Source organism: Erythranthe guttata, chromosome 1 (assembly GCF_056151865.1).
Source record: "Erythranthe guttata isolate IM_541 chromosome 1, IM_541, whole genome shotgun sequence".
Lineage (NCBI taxonomy): Eukaryota > Viridiplantae > Streptophyta > Magnoliopsida > Lamiales > Phrymaceae > Erythranthe > Erythranthe guttata.
The window spans coordinates 8,326,122-8,344,434 of NC_142533.1; the positions used below are offsets into that span (position 1 = coordinate 8,326,122).

The window sequence follows — 18,313 nt, forward strand, 5'->3', positions numbered from 1 at the left end:
TAATATATTAAATTATTGAAAATTTTGATTTTTGATCCGACTTTAGTTCTGAATATTTTATATGTTTTTTTGAAATATACAATGTAGTTATATGATATACTTTCTAATTCCATAATATGAATTTTGTTATATTTTATATGAAAATATAAATATACGGAATGGTCAAGTAATTTAAAATTTTATAAACAATTAATTGATATCAGAAACTTTAGCTTGCATTTTTCTTTATAAGAAAATCTATGTTTTGTATTTTTTGTTCCTACATGTATTTTTATTTATTGCGTTTGGTCGAATGCTCTTTTGGATTTTTCTTGCATTTTGCTGTAAAAAATCAAATAAGATAGAATTATATTGTGAAAATTTATATTATATCCGAATTTAGAACAAGAGATTATAAATTTCTTAAATTTCTGAAATTCCACTGATTCTGAGAAATCCTGAAAATGAAATGATCTTTTACCTTCGATTTTTTTGGAACAGAAATTGGAATTCATTTTTTACTTCTTAAAAAATTTGAAAATTTTCCGAAAAAAACATTTTCGATCCATTATGTCCTATTCCACCCCTAGCGAGAATTTATTTAATTTACTCAATGAAAGTAAAACTTATGCATTGAAAAAAGACATAGTTTAAAAGATTATGGGAGTCGTCACATGTTGTTAGTTACAACAATGAGCAGTTGCCTAAATATTGATAGTAGTTATTATTAGGACAAATATTAGGGGCACATTCATTAGAAATTAGATCACATTCTACATCATTGTCAATTGAGACGAGCCTACCCCGGGCCCCATGGCTAGACCCAATTTTATTTGAGCCGGGCATAATTAGAGTTGAGTCGGAACGAGTTTGAGACAATTTGATAAACATGAAAATTTTATTAACCGAGTTAGAGTTTAATATTGCTCTAACCCGAGTTAAGTCGATTAAATGAGTAAGTTAAATATATATTAAATTTATGGGGCCTTAACATATATATCCCTCATGACAAAACTTAGTAGAACTAAATTACAAGTCTAACCAAACATTGTTTCACATGGTTCATAAATTTAATTCCGAGAATGCCTCTACACAAAAAAAATGAAATCTGCACCAAGTAATATTTAAATTATATTTATCATTTTTTCATTCTGCATTTAACATTTTCATTTTTGCATTTAGCATTTTTGGTATTTTTTTCATTGAACTCTCTCTCTCTCTCTCTCTCTCTCTCTCTCATTTTTGCATTTTCTTATTTTTTTTCTACATAATATTGAGACTTCTGAGTTTTTTATTTTTTTAGGCCGTAGTCATCTATAGGAACCCTTAGAAAACTATAGTACTCTGTAGTCACGTATAAACACTCGTAGGAAACTGTATTAATCCGTTTCACATTCTTACAACCCTAATTTGTCCTTTAAACCCTAACCGCGAGACAGACACCATAGACACCTATTGACACTCACAGTCATCTGACACCGATTGACACTCACAGACATCTGTAGACATGAAATCGAAAAATCTTAGATTCGCCCACCATACCCTAGATCTTCTCCACCAAACCCTAGATACGCGACGCTAACGTCACCCACGCCGCTAAAGATGGCACAAACTTGCCATCCCCACCGACGCTTTTGTTGACATCCCTACCCCCAACGTCGTTGAGCCACCGACATCATCCCCCAATCCCGAGCACCGCCGCCCATCGAGCGCCATCCTCATGCCCTAGCGCTTCCCCTCAGAGTAGCCGCCGCCATCTCTCCCCCTGCCACGGCCTCCAGCATCATAGTCAACTCCATCGTCATAGCCACCACCTCCCCTCAAACCATGGTGTGGAGTGGTGGCGAGACAGAGACAGAAGAATAAAGAGGAAAAGTAAATTTGAGAGAGCAACGTGAATATGTGAGTTATAAAATTAGGGTGTAAGGGCAAGACATGAAATAAAAAAAGGAAAGATGTGGGTCATATATTATAATCTAAAGACTTAATTAAAAAACTAGATTTAGGCTTACCATTTAGCTCAAATTAAATTTCATACAAGGGACTCATAGCATAGTATCCCAAATTTATTATTTCATTTATTACAAACATAGTCTTTATACAACTAACATTCGTTGAATATGATTAAAATGTTGAACCTACAATCATAATCAGTTTGTTTTTCAATCTTATATGTATCGAAAGTATTTTAAATAATTCAATATTTTTTTTAACATTGTTCAATATTCAGTATTTTTCAATATTTATAATTCAGTATTTTTCAATATTTATAATTCAGTATTTTTTAAATAATTCAGTATTTTTCAATATTTATAATTCAATATTTTTTTAAATATATATATATATATATATATATATATATTAATAAAGGGATCAGGCAAAAAACTTTTTTACAAAAAAAGCCCAGACATTTTAATAGACTAAAAGACCTCTTCACATTTCAATATGCTCCAATTTCATCATTAAATTTAATTTAACCTCAATTTGACACCAAATTTCACAAATTGTTCAATTTTGACCCATAATTCAATTTTGAGTACAATTTCTCCTACTTTTTCCGCCGGTCTCCAACATTGGCTTTTCAAATTTTTTCTGTAGCATATTTTTGCCCGTTTAAACAGTAATATTGTTGTGGTTGACCGTCATATTAACTATATTACTGTTTAACATAATAATATTAACTATGCTACAGTTTAAGACAATAATATTGTTATATTACTCTCTAGCACAGTAATATTAACACAACAAAAATCATTATTATTGTTTAATAGAGTAATATTAATATATTGATCGTCCAACAAAGCCAAACATAATAAAAAGAAAAAATAATTAATATATATGTGGTTGACAGTAATATTACTGTCATCCACAGTATTATTACTGTAACAACAGTAATATTGCCACAATAATATTATTGTGTTTATAGTAATATTACAATTGTAGACAGTAATATTATTGTGTTTACAGTAATTTTACTGTCAACGACAATAATATAATTACATTGAGTTATCAACAAATCCAACAAAATAAAAAAAACGGCGAAAAAATTAATAATATTGTTGTGGTTGACAGTTATTGTACAGTCAAATGGACAGTACAATTATGTAAATGTGTTGTCAATGACAGTACAATTAATTTTAGCGAAAATATAATTGATGTTAGTGACAGTACAATTAATGTTAGCGAAAATATAATTGATGTTAGTGACAGTACAATTACGGTCAATTTCAGCGGCGGGCGTAGAAAAAGGATAATTTTTTTAGGGAAAAATAAATAAATGAAAAAGTCAATGTCGGAAACCGGTGACAGAAAAATAATAATAATAAAAAAAAACAACGCCAGAAATCAGCAGCAAAAAAAGTTTTAAAACAAAAGTCATAAACTAACTTTTTTGTCAAAATTAATTAAATTGAAATTAAACTGGAGTTACAATTAGAAATTGAATTTAAATGATCGAAAAAAATTGTCATATAGATTAATTAACTTCGGTAAGTTCCATGTCGTTTTTATGTTCATAAAAATAGTAGTTTCATGCTATTACAAATATTTGGCATTTAGGACTATCATCATGTGACTTGATTTACAGCTAATTAACTTTATATTTGATGGAGTACATGCAGTTGGGAAGTCACTGTTGGACCAGGTGTGACCATGGTCCCCTCAAGTTTTAGTTCTTTTTCTTTTTTTTTTTTTTGCCATTATATATGTATATATAATTTATTGTTTGTTACTGTGCTTCTATAATTTTTAATAATTTAGTTTTATATATAAAAAGAAGTAATCAAATATTTTTAGTTGAGAAAAGAACAAAAATAATAATAAAGTTACCGATTGTGATGCTAGTCTACCCTTGGGCGAGAATGGTCTCAAGACCATCAATAGGAAAAAAATCACTATATTACAACACCCAAATTTTATTATTTAATTACTCAAAATTAAAATTAATGCAAAAAAACTATGAGTTTCTTTTTCTCTATCTTCTGGTTTTTGTCAAAAAAAAATTACAATTTGTTTTCAAGAGCAGTGCCCTCAAACCCCTGAAAACTTAAGTCAATTATGTAACAAATTCCTAATTTTGTTATTCTTGTAACAATCATTGTTCATTAATTTCCTAACATTATTTTCAATGTTCGGTCTTCAAGGGGTGAAATCCTGGCTTTGCCACTGACTACATCCATACATGTAACTTATAATTCAAAAATATGAAGGAGAATTTGTTAATTTTGTGAATTTAAATGATTAGTTGTTCTTTTTTCTATAATATTGTAACAAGAAAATTAGCAAGACCCCCTCATTTATGAAATGTGGTTAAGGAAATCTCAAATCCCCCCACCCAAAAATTAATTAGAGAAAACTTCCTTAGCTAATATTCCACTCAAATGCTATTTTCATAATTTTAAATTTATGCTTAATTGTCCAATATATTCTTTCAAAACCCTGATTATTTTTTACGTTATTCTGCAGTTCTTTTTTTTTCTTCTATTTTCTTCTCTTCCCACTCTCTTCTCTTTCTCTCTCTTCTTTTTCCGTCTTTACAAGATCTGATATGAATGTTTGGTGGTGGACCGGCGATGCGGCGATGGTAGAAGGCGGCGCAGGCGGAGATTGTCAACTGAGGCTTTGAGTGGAGGCGGCAGGGCGACAGGGGCTGTAAATTACGCACTCAAGGTAGTTTTGCTTCATTCTACTTATTTGTTAGGAATTTTTAATCAAATTTTGCTGCATATTTTTTGATATGGGTGGATTTGTTTTGGTAGTTTTGAAGGTGGTGGTTCTGTTTTGATTGATGGTTCCGGTTGTGAATTACTTTATTTGTATAAAAAACTGTTAGAATATGGAAGCGAGGTGGTGATGGTGTGGTGTGGCTGCGACGTGGTGATGATGAAGAGCAGATCTAGGGTTTTTTGGTGGATTGGGGGGAAGACGGTGCAAAAAGAGAAATTCGCGCAAGTTGGGTCCTTAATCAACTACGCGTGGTTTAATCGACTGTGTTCAACAGTCGAATAAGGCTTAATCGACTATGTTCAGTAGTTGATTAAGGTTAATCGACTCCAACTTTAAAAAAAAAATGGATTTTTCGTTTATTGATTCTAATTGTATAAATCAATTATAATGTTTTGTATATTTTTTTGTTTGTGTAAAATACAGTTGACTTTGCATTTCTTTTAATTGTGATTTGTTATTTTTAGTAGTCAGATTCTTAATCGACTATGCTTCAGAGACTATTAATATACCTGATAGAGAAAAAAAATTAAAAAAAAAATAATAAAAAAAATAATATTTTTTTAAAAGAATTTTCTTAATCAACTATGTTTCATAAGCATAGTCAATTAATAAAATTGAAAAAAAATAAAATACGGGGAAAAAAAAGAAAAAAAAAGGAAAACGGCTGATGACTAGTGCGTGGCGCAATGATGATGTGGGCGCGTGACGCAGTGATGATGTGGCGGGCGGGGGCAAAATTGAAAAAAAATAATAAGGAGAGGTTTTTCTCAAACAACTTCTAGTATAAATAGGTCGTAACATTGTGAACAATTTAAGATTGAATTAGATGAATTCTCTTTCTAATTCCTCTTTCATTCAAAGATATGGTGCCTGCATACCTTCCACACCGTTACTTGTCTCCCAATCCAATATTCCCTCTTCAAGAAATAATAAAAGATATAATAGAATTTCTCATCAAACACCTAACCCCATACGAGCATCATCTCTCCATCCCAAAAAGCTTAAACCTAATGAAACAAAAGGAAGAACAAAGAATCCTACTCTTCTCACAAATATATTCAACTGGTTAGATCAATTCATATGCGATTTCGTGGACCCACCCCTTCGCCTTTCTATAGACCCCAAACACGTACTCTCCGGTAACTTCGCTCCGGTGGGGGAGCTCCCCCCCACCGCTTGTACGGTGGTCCATGGCTCACTTCCGCCATGCCTAAACGGGGCCTACATTCGCAATGGCCCCAACCCTCAGTTCTTCCCCCGCGGACCCTACCACCTCTTCGACGGAGATGGCATGCTTCACTCGATCAAAATTTCCGACGGTGAAGCCATATTCTGCAGCCGTTTTGTCAAGACTTACAAGTATAATTTGGAGCGAGAAATTGGATCACCCGTCATTCTCAACGTCTTCTCCGCCTTTAATGGCCTCCTTCCTTCCTTGGCACGTTGCACCGTTGAAGCAGGTAAGTAGCGGAGACAACATAGATTATTATTTATTATTATTATTATTATTATTATTATTATTATTATTATTATTATTATTATTATTATTATTATTATTATTATTATTATTATTATTATTATTATTATTATTATAATATTTGATATAGTGATATTTTATTGCATACATTAATTTATTTGTTTATTTGTTTATTTGGTACACTTGAGCCATTCTAGAGTCTAGATATCTTCAACCAAACATTATGCGAGCCCATTAAGATTTTTCTTATTCTTTCAAGGGAGCACATCCTGAACGGATGGCCCGTTAATTGCAATAAAACGGCCTTCATTCAATTGATGCCACGTGGACAAAATTAATAAAAGCTTTTCGTTCTTATGGGCCCTGTGTTGTAGAAATGAATTACAACCCATTGCCCCATTCTCATTTCATCACATTTATACAGTTAAAGTTCTATAAATTAATACAATTTGGACCATCAAATTTTTATTAATTTAGTGAAATATTAACTTATCGATAAATTAATTATTATTAATTTATATATTAATTAATAGCTTATTAATTTATGAAATTACGTTTATTACTATTTTCAATAAATACATTTACTTTTTAAACTTTTTACGTATATATGATTCATTGTACCATTAATTAGACACGGCCACGGGCCGGTTCCGGGCTGGTTCATACCGGTTCACGGTTCACTTTTTCCGGAACCGGAATCGGCCCGTAATATGCACGGTTCGACGGGCCGGGTCGGCCCGCCGGTTCCGGGTTGGCCCGGAAAATTTGAAATTTTTTTTTTTATTTTTATTTTTTGAAATATTTGATGAATAAGTAAATTATAGGAAAAAAATGGGGTGTGATGGTATTTATAGGAAAAATTGGTGGGGGGGGGGAATTCAAAAAAAAAGCAAAAAACGGCCGGTTCACCCGGGCCGGTTCGAGCCGGTTCACTAGCCGTTATTTGCTTTTTTTTTTTTTTTTTTTTAAATCCGGGTGAACCGCCGGCCCGCGGTTCACCATTTCTTATAACCGGGCCCGTCCCGAGTAGGACGGGCCGGTTCACGGGTCCGGGCATGTTCACCCGGTCAACGGGCTGGTTTGGCCCTTCAACGGGCCGGTTCGGGCCGTTTCCGGGCCCAAAACCGGCCCGTGGCCATGTCTACCATTAGTTCAATGCACTATAGAGCACATTTCATAAACGGAAGCTCTTAAAGCAGCAATGGTATAGAATGGTTTTATGTTGAGTTATGAGAAAACTATACCGAAAGTTTTAACCATGTTAAGAAAAGTGAGGGACGAGATTGATGGTAATGTGAACTTTAACAAGAAACAAGCGAGAATTAAATTATATTGTATTAAGCTTTCATAGATCTATAAAATTAAAAATATGTACTACACCATGTAATTTAAGAATTATTTTTATGCATTATTAATTTATATATTATATGGGACTTCTTAAAATTTTCGAATGTGTATTATCTTATAAATTTAGCGAGTTATTAATTTAGCACGCTGTCCCCAAATCGAGACCGGGAAAATTTATTATTTAAGCGAGGTTATTAATTTATCGAGTATTAATTTATGGAGGTTCTATTGTATTTGAATTATTAAAGTGGTTGTTAATTAATTTATGATTTTAAAGTTTTTTACACTAAACAACATGAAAAATTATCATCTCAAATTCAAAAGAAAAAATATCAAATATCATCTCATTTTCACGAAATGCTTTTCAAGCGATTTTATGATTAATTTTTATGTTACTCGTAATTATTATACACTAATTTATATAAAATTAATATTTATTAAAAGTTAATAACAAATTTTAATAAAAGGGCATTATTTTACACTATAATAATATTATTTATTAAATTTGATATTAAAATTATGAAAAGAGCATCAGTGATTGGATTGAAAATAAGTTTTATTTTGCACAAAAAAAAAAGAAAAAAAAAAGGAAAAAAGGAAAAAGAGAAGCACTTGTCTTTACCGCCCCAAATGAATTAATGAAATACATAAATCGGTCCCATTAGAGAGAGAATATTCATTGATTTTGTCCACGTGTCTTCATGTGAGTGGAGTCCATTTTTGTGCAATTAACGACCGTCTGTTTTGAATATTTTCTCTTCTTTCAAATATAATAATTACTAATAACAAACGATCCTATGCATATTTTAATAAAATCCTGGCTACGCCACTGAATCAGGTCGTATTCTAGCCGGGGAGTTCGACCCGCGCAGAGGCATCGGTGTGGCCAACACGAGCCTAGCATTGTTCGCCGGAAAACTCTTTGCTATGGGCGAGTCTGATCTCCCTTATACGGTGAAACTAACATCGGACGGAGATATAATCACCCTCGGCCGCCATGAATCTTTCGGCGAGCCACTTATGACTATGACTGCCCACCCAAAAGTAGAGGCGGAAACCGGGGAGGCCTTTGCTTTCCGGCACAGCATCGTGCACCCATTTCTAACGTATTTCAGGATCAATGCTGATGGAATCAAACAGCCAGAAGTTCCCATATCCTCGTTGAAGGAAGCTTCGTTGATCCATGATTTTGCGGTTACGAAAAACTACGCCGTTTTCTTCGACTCGCAGATTGTTATCAAACCAGTGGAGATTCTGAGAGGGAAGCAGCCAATTGGGGTTAATGCTGCGAAAATGCCGAGGCTGGGGATTATCAGGCGGTACGCGGTGGATGAGAATGAGATGTGGTGGGTTGATGCGCCAGGTTTTAATATGATCCACGCCGTCAACGCCTGGGAGGAAGACGACGGCAACACGATTGTGATGGTGGCGCTAAATATTTTGGGGGTGGAGCATGTGTTGGAGCGGGTGGATTTGATTCACTCGTCCGTCGAGAGAATTGAAATAGATGTGCAAACCGAGAGCATACGGAGAAGATCGTCGGTGTGCTCCAGAAATTTGGAGTTCGCCGTTATCAACCCGGCTTATGTTGGGAAGAAGAACAGGTAATATATGTTTAAATTATAAATTATATATAAATAAAATTTTAGGAGAGTTGATACGTATCCTCTACTCTACTATCAGAGTAAAAAAAAATATAAATATTTTAATCTTGCCCCGTTGATTTACACATAACACAGATACGCATACGCATCAATAGGCGACCCAATGCCAAACTTGGTGGGGGTGGTGAAGATAGACCTATCACTTTCAGCAACTACTGGATACTCCTCCTCCGGCGACGAATGCGCGGTGGCTAGCCGCCTGTATCCGCCTGGCTGCTCCGGCGGCGAAATAGTTTTTGTGCCGAGGGAACCTGAAAATCCGGCGACGGAGGAGGATGATGGCTATCTTGTGAGTTATGTATATGATAAAAATACTGAAGAATCGAATTTTATAGTAATGGATGCTAAATCTCCTACTCTTGCAATTGTTGCTGCTGTCAAGCTGCCCCAAAGGGTTCCTTTTGGCTTCCATGGAATCTTTGTGCCTGATTCTCAACTAAAAAAACTCTGATTCCATTATATATTTTTCTATTTAAATATTTATTTTATTCTAATAATAGTTGATTGTTGATTGTTATCAATGACCCAATTACAGCATTGTGTGACATGTATGGAATTGTTAAACCATATCAATCAATTATTTAATATTATAGTATATTAAATTGTCTGTATTTCATTTTATTTGTTCAAGTACATTGTCCTCAAATTCATTCTGATTGTGATGTTGACCAATTGAAAATTGATACAAACAATCCTCAAATAGGATGTTCTGTAATGCACTAAAAATGATTGTTTTTTAACTAGTGCCAGTACTTCACCCCGCGCGTTGTACGGAGTTCAGTTTCAAAATGAGAAACTGAGACACGTGGATTATTTCCACATCTTGTTTTTTAACTTTCTTATTATTAAACTAAATTTTAGTTATAGGCTAAGTAGTGCTTAGTGGGTTAAGTATATGGCTTAGTGGGCTAAGTAGTGCTTAGTGGGTTAAATTGTGGATATTATTTTAACTACTCAACTAACCCACTAACCCATGTTCTTGAGTGCTCTTGTAGTTGGTTTTCTTGCAGATCATGGGCTGAGGAGTGGATGCTTGGAATGTCTATAAATACCGACTTCAAGACTCAAGGAAGTTGATCGATTCCAATAAATAAACACCGAGAGCTAAAAATAATACATGAGTGTTTTAGTGTGTTTTTAGAATCGGTTGGTTGTACTCCTAATGAGTACAATCTTTACGTACTCCTCATGAGTACATTCTTTACGTACTTCTCATAAGTACATTCTTTGTAGTCTAGATTGTTTAGTATATATGTTTCTAGACTTGGTTGTAAGAATGATCAAGATGGTGATTCATTCATAAGTTCTTTACGTAGTCCTCACGAGTACATTCTTTGAAATCTAGAATTTTTAATATTTCTCTTTTTGTTTCTAGATTTGAATGTAAGAATGATCATGTTAATGATTCATTCATAAGGAAGAAGTTTTCGTACATCTTCCATTTGTATTCTTGGAATACTGTTTGTTTAATATATTTTTTCCGTCCTGTAAAGGGCAAGTTCACAAGTTTTACTTGTGAACATTTTTATATCTGAGTATTGTCTCTATATTTCCGCTGCATGTTTAATTAAGTGTCATAACACTTAAGATAACATCTCTGTATTAAACGAATTCGGGACCATAAATTCTTTCAATTGGTATCAGAGCCAACACTTGACGTATACTAAGTGTTTGTTCCTATTTTTTCAGAAACGAATTCGTGATGGATACTCAGATGACTGCTTCTATGCGACCTCCTGTACTTGATGGCACAAACTACACCTATTGGAAAGTCAAGATGAGGGCGTACATCAAAGCCATTGATGAGAAAACCTGGAGATCTATTCTTACTGGATGGAAGCCGCCAACTATCACAGATGCGGATGAGGATGTATTTCCAACACCAGAATTACGGTGGACAGCAGACGATCTATCAAATGCACTCCAGGCAGAATTAGAGAAGGAAGAAGTTGCTCCGGAGTATGATGATGATGCAGAGGAATGTCTCAACAATGTGGCATTTCAGATTCAGAAATTTAATAGGGCATACAGACGAAGTGGAATCAAGCCCAGACAATTATTTCCAGACGGATCTCCACAAAATCGACAAACTCAGCCCCGGAACAGATCTATCCCACAGAGAACATTTCCTCAAACATCTTCTCAAAACACTTTAAAAAATTCTTCATTTATTCGTTCAAATTCTGAACCACCTAACTTGGATCTTATTAAATGCAGGGCATGTTCAGGATTTGGACATTATGCTAATGAATGTGCAAATACCTTGAGAAGAAGAGGAATGAGTCTGATTTGTGCTGTCAGTGATGAGGAGGAAGAGCAACCTGAACAGACAGAGGAGCAGCAACCCACTAAACAAGCTATTTCTGTCAGATATATCACTGAAAATTGTCCAGAAACAGAATCACAGGAAGTTTCTCTAGATGCTGCAACACTTTCTGAAACACTTTCAGTAATTGAAATTTCTGAGTTAGATAATAGTCATTATACATGTTTGAACTCTATTTCTTTGAATGCAGCAGAATAGAGTAAAGAAGCAGTAGGAGATGAGAAAGAAATGTATAAGAAATTGTTCAGCGACTTGGAGAAGAAGACTCAAGCTCTAGATGCAACCAACAAGGAAAATTCTTCCCTCAAAGATACAATCACTCATTTGGAGGTTGGTATCACCAAGAAGGATCTTGAAGTGGCAAAGGTGAAAGATGAACTCAAAGAAGCAACTCTAGCAATCAAGAGGATGAATACCGGCACAACTAAACTCAAAGAGATTGTGTCACTAGAGAAGTACAACAAAAAGGAAGGGCTAGGGTTCAAAAATCAAGTGAATACACACAAGCCAGTAAAGAAGAAGGAAATTGTCTTTGTAAAAGAGAAGGGTTCAAATGGAAAAGAATGCAGAAATTCCAAAGTCACCATTCCAGAGTCCAGAATTAGGGGATACATTTTTCATTACTGTTTCTCACCAGGACATATTCGTCCATTTTGTGAGAAACTAAGTAGTGACAAAATATTGTACAGGATGAGTCACAACACTCCAGGGAACACCTCCAAGAGAAATGTAGATTTTACCAAAAAAAAGTGTAGAATATGGACTCCCAAAGGTAAACTTATGTGCAAAGCAGTATACACTTCTTTAAATGCTAACATTTCAGGTTCATGGTACTTTGATAGTGGATGCTCTAGGCACATGACTGGAACTAAAGAATTTCTATCAAACTACCATACACTCAATGGAGGACGTGTAATCTATGGAGGAGGAGCTAAAGGCAAAGTGGTTGGACGTGGAACACTCAGTATTGAGGGACTTCCAAAACTTTCAAATGTCTTACATGTTGAAGGATTGGGGTCAAATCTCATCAGTATTAGTCAATTGTGTGATGATGATCTACGTGTTCAATTTGATAAATACTGGTGTTCTGTGTTTGATAATAAAAATCATTGTGTACTGACATGGTCTAGGTCAATGGATAATTGTTATCAAACAGGTGACACCATCTCATGCAAGAGCTCAAGAGTAAGTGAAGTAGAGCTGTGGCACCAGAAACTAGGGAACACAAACTTAAAAAATCTGAAGCTGCTCAACAAGTACAATGCCATAAGAGGAATTCCAGATCTCAAGATCAATGACATCCTTATATGCGGAATGTGCCAGAAAGGAAATCAAACTAGAGTACCACACAAAGTGTTACAACCCGTTGGTACCACCATTTGTTTTGAACTTGTACATATGGATCTTATGGATCCTATAGAGGTAGAAAGCCTAGGTAGTAAAAAATATGTATTTTTGTGTGTTGATGATTTTTCGAGATATACTTTGGTGTATTTTTTAAGAGAAAAATCTGATCTAGAATACATGCATGTGTTTGGATGTGTTTGCTATGTCCTAAATGATAGAGATCATCTAGCTAAATTTGATTCAAAAAATGATTTGATTTTATTTATGGGATACTCTAATAACATTCATTCTTATAGAGTATATAACTTAAGAACTCGAACCATTATTGAATCTGTAAATGTGGTATTTGATGATTTTGCTGATCTCCGCAGTAAAACAGCTGAAGATGAAGTTGATGACCTGATTGCTGAAGGAGAAACAACCAGAGGAGACACTACTGCCACAAATGCTCCAGATATAAACATTCCAGTTTCAATAGAAGAGGGTGTTGAGCCAAGTATTACCACATCTGACTCAATACAGCCTACAGAGAGCACATGCAGAAGCTGAATTGCAGCCAACTCATGATGTCTGCAGAAAGGAACCATCAAGTAAAATCCAGAAAAATCACCCCTCTACTCAAGTTGTGGGAGATATCTTTGATGGAATAAGGACCAGAAGAAAAGAGAGAGTGAATTACAGAGATATGGTAAGATTTGCAAATTTATCTTCTGAATGTGCACTAACTGGAACTACTTGTTTTGTATCTTCAATCGAACCAAGGAATATTGCAGAAGCACTGAAGGATGAGTTTTGGATTAATGCAATGCATGAAGAGCTGAATCAGTTCATCAGGAATAATGTTTGGTACTTAGTTCCCAGACCAAGTCATGTAAATGTGATAGGAACTAAGTGGATCTTCAAAAACAAAACTGATGAAAAAGGTCCAGTTGTTAGAAATAAGGCTAGGTTAGTAGCACAAGGTTATACTCAGATGGAAGGTATAGATTTTGATAAAACCTTTGCTCCAGTAGCTAGAATTGAATCTATTAGGTTACTTCTTGCTATAGCCTGTTTTCTTAAAATCAAATTGTATCAGATGGATATCAAAAGTGCATTTCTAAATGGTGTTTTAAATGAAGAAGCATATGTAGAGCAGCCCAAGGGTTTTGAAGATTCTGCCAAACCTGATCATGTGTTCAAGCTTAAGAAGGCTTTGTATGGTCTTAAACAAGCTCCTAGAGCTTGGTATCAAAGACTCATTGACTTCTTACTTGAAATACAATTTACTAGAGGAGAAGCAGACAGAACTCTATTTGTTAGAAGAACAAATAACCATATCATTATTGTACAGATATATGTTGATGATATTGTTTTTGGTTCTACTTGTGCTAACCTCTTACAGTCTTTTGTAGATTCTATGTCTGACACTTTTGAAATGAGCATGGTAGGGAGTTGAATTACTTCCTAGGACTCCAGATCAAAGAGACAGGTGAAGGAATTTTTGTAAATCAAAAGAAGTATGCTCTAAATCTGGTCAAAAGGTTTGAGTTGGAGTCAGCCAAGCACATGAAAAATCCAATGGGTTCAAGTCAAAAACAGTCCAAGGATGATGTTGCTGAAGATGTTGACAGCACCCTATACATAAGCATGATTGGAAGCCTTCTATATCTAACTGCAAGCATACCTGATATTATGTTTAGTGTTTGTGTGTGTACCAGGTATCAAGCTAATCCCAAAGTCACTCATCTTAAAGCTGTGAAGATGATTATTAGGTATGTTGCAGGTACACTAGACTTAGGCATTCAGTTTTTCAAAGACACTAATACTAATTTGATAGGTTTTAGTGATTCTGATTGAGCTGGGATATTAGTGACAGAAAAAACACATCATGTGCATGTTTCTTTTTGGGGAATAATCTGGTTTCATGGTTTAGTAGAAAACAAAATTGTGTATCACTTTCAACAGCTGAATCAGAATATGTAGCTGCTGGAGGATGTTGTGGTCAACTAATTTGGATGAAGCAAATGTTGGGGGATTATGGGTTAACCAGTGACACCGTGACCATATATTGTGATAATTCAAGTACTATTGATATTTCAAAAAATCTTGTTCAACACTCACAAACTAAACACATAGATATTAAACATCATTTTATTTGTGATATAGTTGAGAAAAATATAGTGTGCTTAAGTACATTCCTACAGAAGATCAGCTGGCTGACATCTTTACAAAGGCATTAAATTATGAGAGGTTTTCTAAACTTAGAAAATCTCTCGGGATGTGTACTCAATAAATTTACTGAAGCTTAGTTTCATTAAATAATGACTTCACTGTGATGGATTATTCTCTAAATAAGTAACTGGAAGTCTTTCACCTTGAAACGTGATCATGCTTTATGTAAACATTCAGAGAACAATTATAATCACATAAGTCAAACTCATCTATCTGAATAGTCATATCTTAGTAACTGAGGAACCTTCAAACTGAACACTTGATCATGTTCCATGTGAATTGTTTGACTTGAAAATAAGAGTTTAAAAAAAAAAAAAATTATTATATATATAGTAAATTCTATGCCTGTTAGCCAATTTTTTTCACACTATTAATCATTAATAGATGTGTTTCTTATTTTTGTGAAAATTTCGTGAGTGCTACTATTTTTATTATTATTTTATTTATTATTGAATTATCACTATTTATGTGGGTCATGGGGTACATGGGTTAGTCTTTTATTTTCCACTAAGTCCACTCTTTATTGTGCCATGTGTCCATTTTTGTTTTAAACTGCCACATAAACCTTTATTCTCCTTAATCACACTTTCTCCAAGAAAAACGCACACCACTTCTTCACCTTCTCCACTTCAATTTTTTTTTCTGCAAATTAGAGCTTATAAATTTCGTGCTTAGGATTCTAGTATGATTCGGTTACCTAGATTAGTTAGGATTTAGTTACCTAGTCAAACTCTATTACCTTGCAATATTTCTCTATATATATTCCATGTAATCAACCCATAACATAATGGGGGTTTTCTATTACGTATTATTATTTCTCTTCTCCTATTATATTCTTCCTATATGGTATCAGAGCACCAGGTTTAGGTTTTTTTACCTAGCCGCCTTTCTTCTCCATGGCGGTGAAAACCTAGCCGCCTTTCTTCTCTATGGCGGTGACCACCCAATTTTCTCCCTCTCCGATGGTGGTACTCTAATATTTTTTTCCTGGTCTATCTTTTCCATGCACATCACCCGAGTTTTCTCCCTCCCCCGGTGGTGCATCTTCTTTATCTTTTTTGTTCTTCTTCTTCTCCATGGCCTATGGCCTAAAACCTTGCCGCCGCCTCTCTTCTTCTCCATGGCCGGCGACCACCACCCCAATTTCTTCCCTCCCCCGGTGGTGGTGCATCATCTCTATCTTTATCAATTCTTCTTATTATCCGACATCTTCTTCTTCTTAGTCGGTTAATATAATTTCTCTCTCTTTAATCTCCACCTTCTTTTAATTATTCTTCTTCCCTCTCTCTCATCTCTTCTCTCTATCTCGACAAAAAAAAAAAAACAAAGTTGCTTATTTTTCTCTCACCCGTTATTATTATTATTATTTTTTTAAATTTGGCAGATATTTCAACAGAGGAAGTCTCTAGCGTTGTGTTTCGCGACTTCTTTTCCAGTCTTCACTTTTGGAGTATATTCGTTCCGACTGCGGGAGCGTGTTAGCAAGTGATTGTCCAGTCTTCAAGTTCGTCACGTTTCGACTGCGGGGGCGTGTTAGAGAATGTTATATTATGAACTCTCCTAATATTAGGATTCTAGTATGATTCGGTTACCTAGATTAGTTAGGATTTAGTTACCTAGTCAAACTCTATTACCTTGCAATATTTCTCTATATATATTCCATGTAATCAACCCATAACATAATGGGGGTTTTCTATTACGTATTATTATTTCTCTTATTCTCCTATTATATTCTTCCTATATTTATCACTAAAGACGTTCAATCAGTGATGCACATTACTCAAACAACAATACAACTTATAAATATAACACAGGAGATAAGATGTATACGCCACTACAAATATTGATATCAATACTGATACTAATATCGATGTTAATACTGACACTAATACTAATACTAAGTTCAGGGATTTTTATGCATAAGTCTCTGACCAACCATCTTTATTATTCTAGGTTCATGGGTTATATCTCTTTCATCAATAAGTCTATCCCTTTAATATCTTATATATAAAAGAAAGAAATGCTATGACAACCTAAGAAACCATAATGGCATATTTGTAAAAAAACAACATTTTTTGTATATATATATATATATATATATATATATATATATATATATATATATATATATATATATATATATATATATATATATATATATATATATATATATATATATATATATATATATATATACCTCATATTTTGCAGTCAATTTTTTTCTCTAATTATTTCACACTAAATCTCGACTAGCACAGTCCTGATCCAAAACACTATATTTTTTATTTGTCAATATTATGTTTATCTCCTATTTTCCAGTCTATTTTCTCTAATTCTTCTTTCCTTCATTTATTTTATAATCAATTTCATATTATGACAATTAAGTTTATATATTTTTTTTCGAAAAGAGTTTGTATCATTAAATTTGTATGAATATTAATGTTGTTACCGATATCACTAATAAATTCTATTAATTACTATTGTCATATATTAAACTAATCATTATTTTCACTTTTGAAATGTTATCCCGTGCATCGGGAAAAAATGCTAGTGTATTATAAATAAAGGAAAAATTAGTGTATATGACAAAATAACCCCCAACCATTTACACTAAATTCTTAAATGCAACCCCAATTTAATCAATTTTGACCTTTTTTTTCTCAAAATATTTTTTTGGCGCCGGTCTTCGGCTTTGACTTTTTTTGTCTGTTTTTTCCGCCGCCGGTTTCCGGCGTTGATATTTTTTAGTGTTTTTTTTGCCCTAAAATTTTTATCCGTTTTTTTACGCTAGTCGCTGAACGTTGACCGTAATTGTAATGTCATTAACAATAATTATACTGTTGCTAACAGTAATTGTACTGTCGTTATCAGTATATTTATGTAATTGTACTGTCGTTAGCAGTACAATTACTGCCAGCGGCAATATTATTATTTTTTTAGATTTGCTGACAAGTCAACTTAATTATATTACTGTCGTTGACGGGAAAATTACTGTAAACACAATAACATTATTGTTAACCACATCAATATTTTTTTTTGTTTGAGTTGTTGACAGGTTAACGTAATAATATTATTGTCTACTATTGTAATATTACTGTAAACAGAATAATATGATTCTGGTTGACCGTAATATTACTGTTGTTATAGTAATATTACTGTGGATGACAGTAATATTACTTCAACCACATCAATATTAATTCTTTTGGCTTTTTATTATGTTTGCCTTTGTTGAAC

The 18,313-nt window shown here is 33.9% G+C and overlaps 1 protein-coding gene across 1 annotated transcript; it reads left to right on the forward strand.

Annotated features, from left to right (window-relative positions):
* The first annotated feature begins 5,495 nt into the window (after nucleotides 1–5,495).
* On the forward strand, nucleotides 5,496–9,794 carry LOC148772768 (putative carotenoid cleavage dioxygenase 4, chloroplastic). Its single transcript, XM_088819485.1, has 3 exons — nucleotides 5,496–6,164; nucleotides 8,367–9,132; nucleotides 9,268–9,794. Exons 1-3 carry the CDS (start codon nucleotides 5,531–5,533, stop codon nucleotides 9,641–9,643), a joined length of 1,776 nt encoding a protein of 591 aa, XP_088675611.1. The 5' UTR covers nucleotides 5,496–5,530; the 3' UTR covers nucleotides 9,644–9,794.
* Nucleotides 9,795–18,313: the final 8,519 nt, after the last annotated feature.

Coding starts and splice junctions, on each gene's coding strand:
- LOC148772768 (XM_088819485.1), top strand. CDS start 5,531: ATGAATTCTCTTTCTAATTCCTCTTTCATTCAAAGATATGGTGCCTGC. Junction 6,165..8,366: donor ACGTTGCACCGTTGAAGCAG/GTAAGTAGCGGA, acceptor CCACTGAATCAG/GTCGTATTCTAGCCGGGGAG. Junction 9,133..9,267: donor TATGTTGGGAAGAAGAACAG/GTAATATATGTT, acceptor CACATAACACAG/ATACGCATACGCATCAATAG.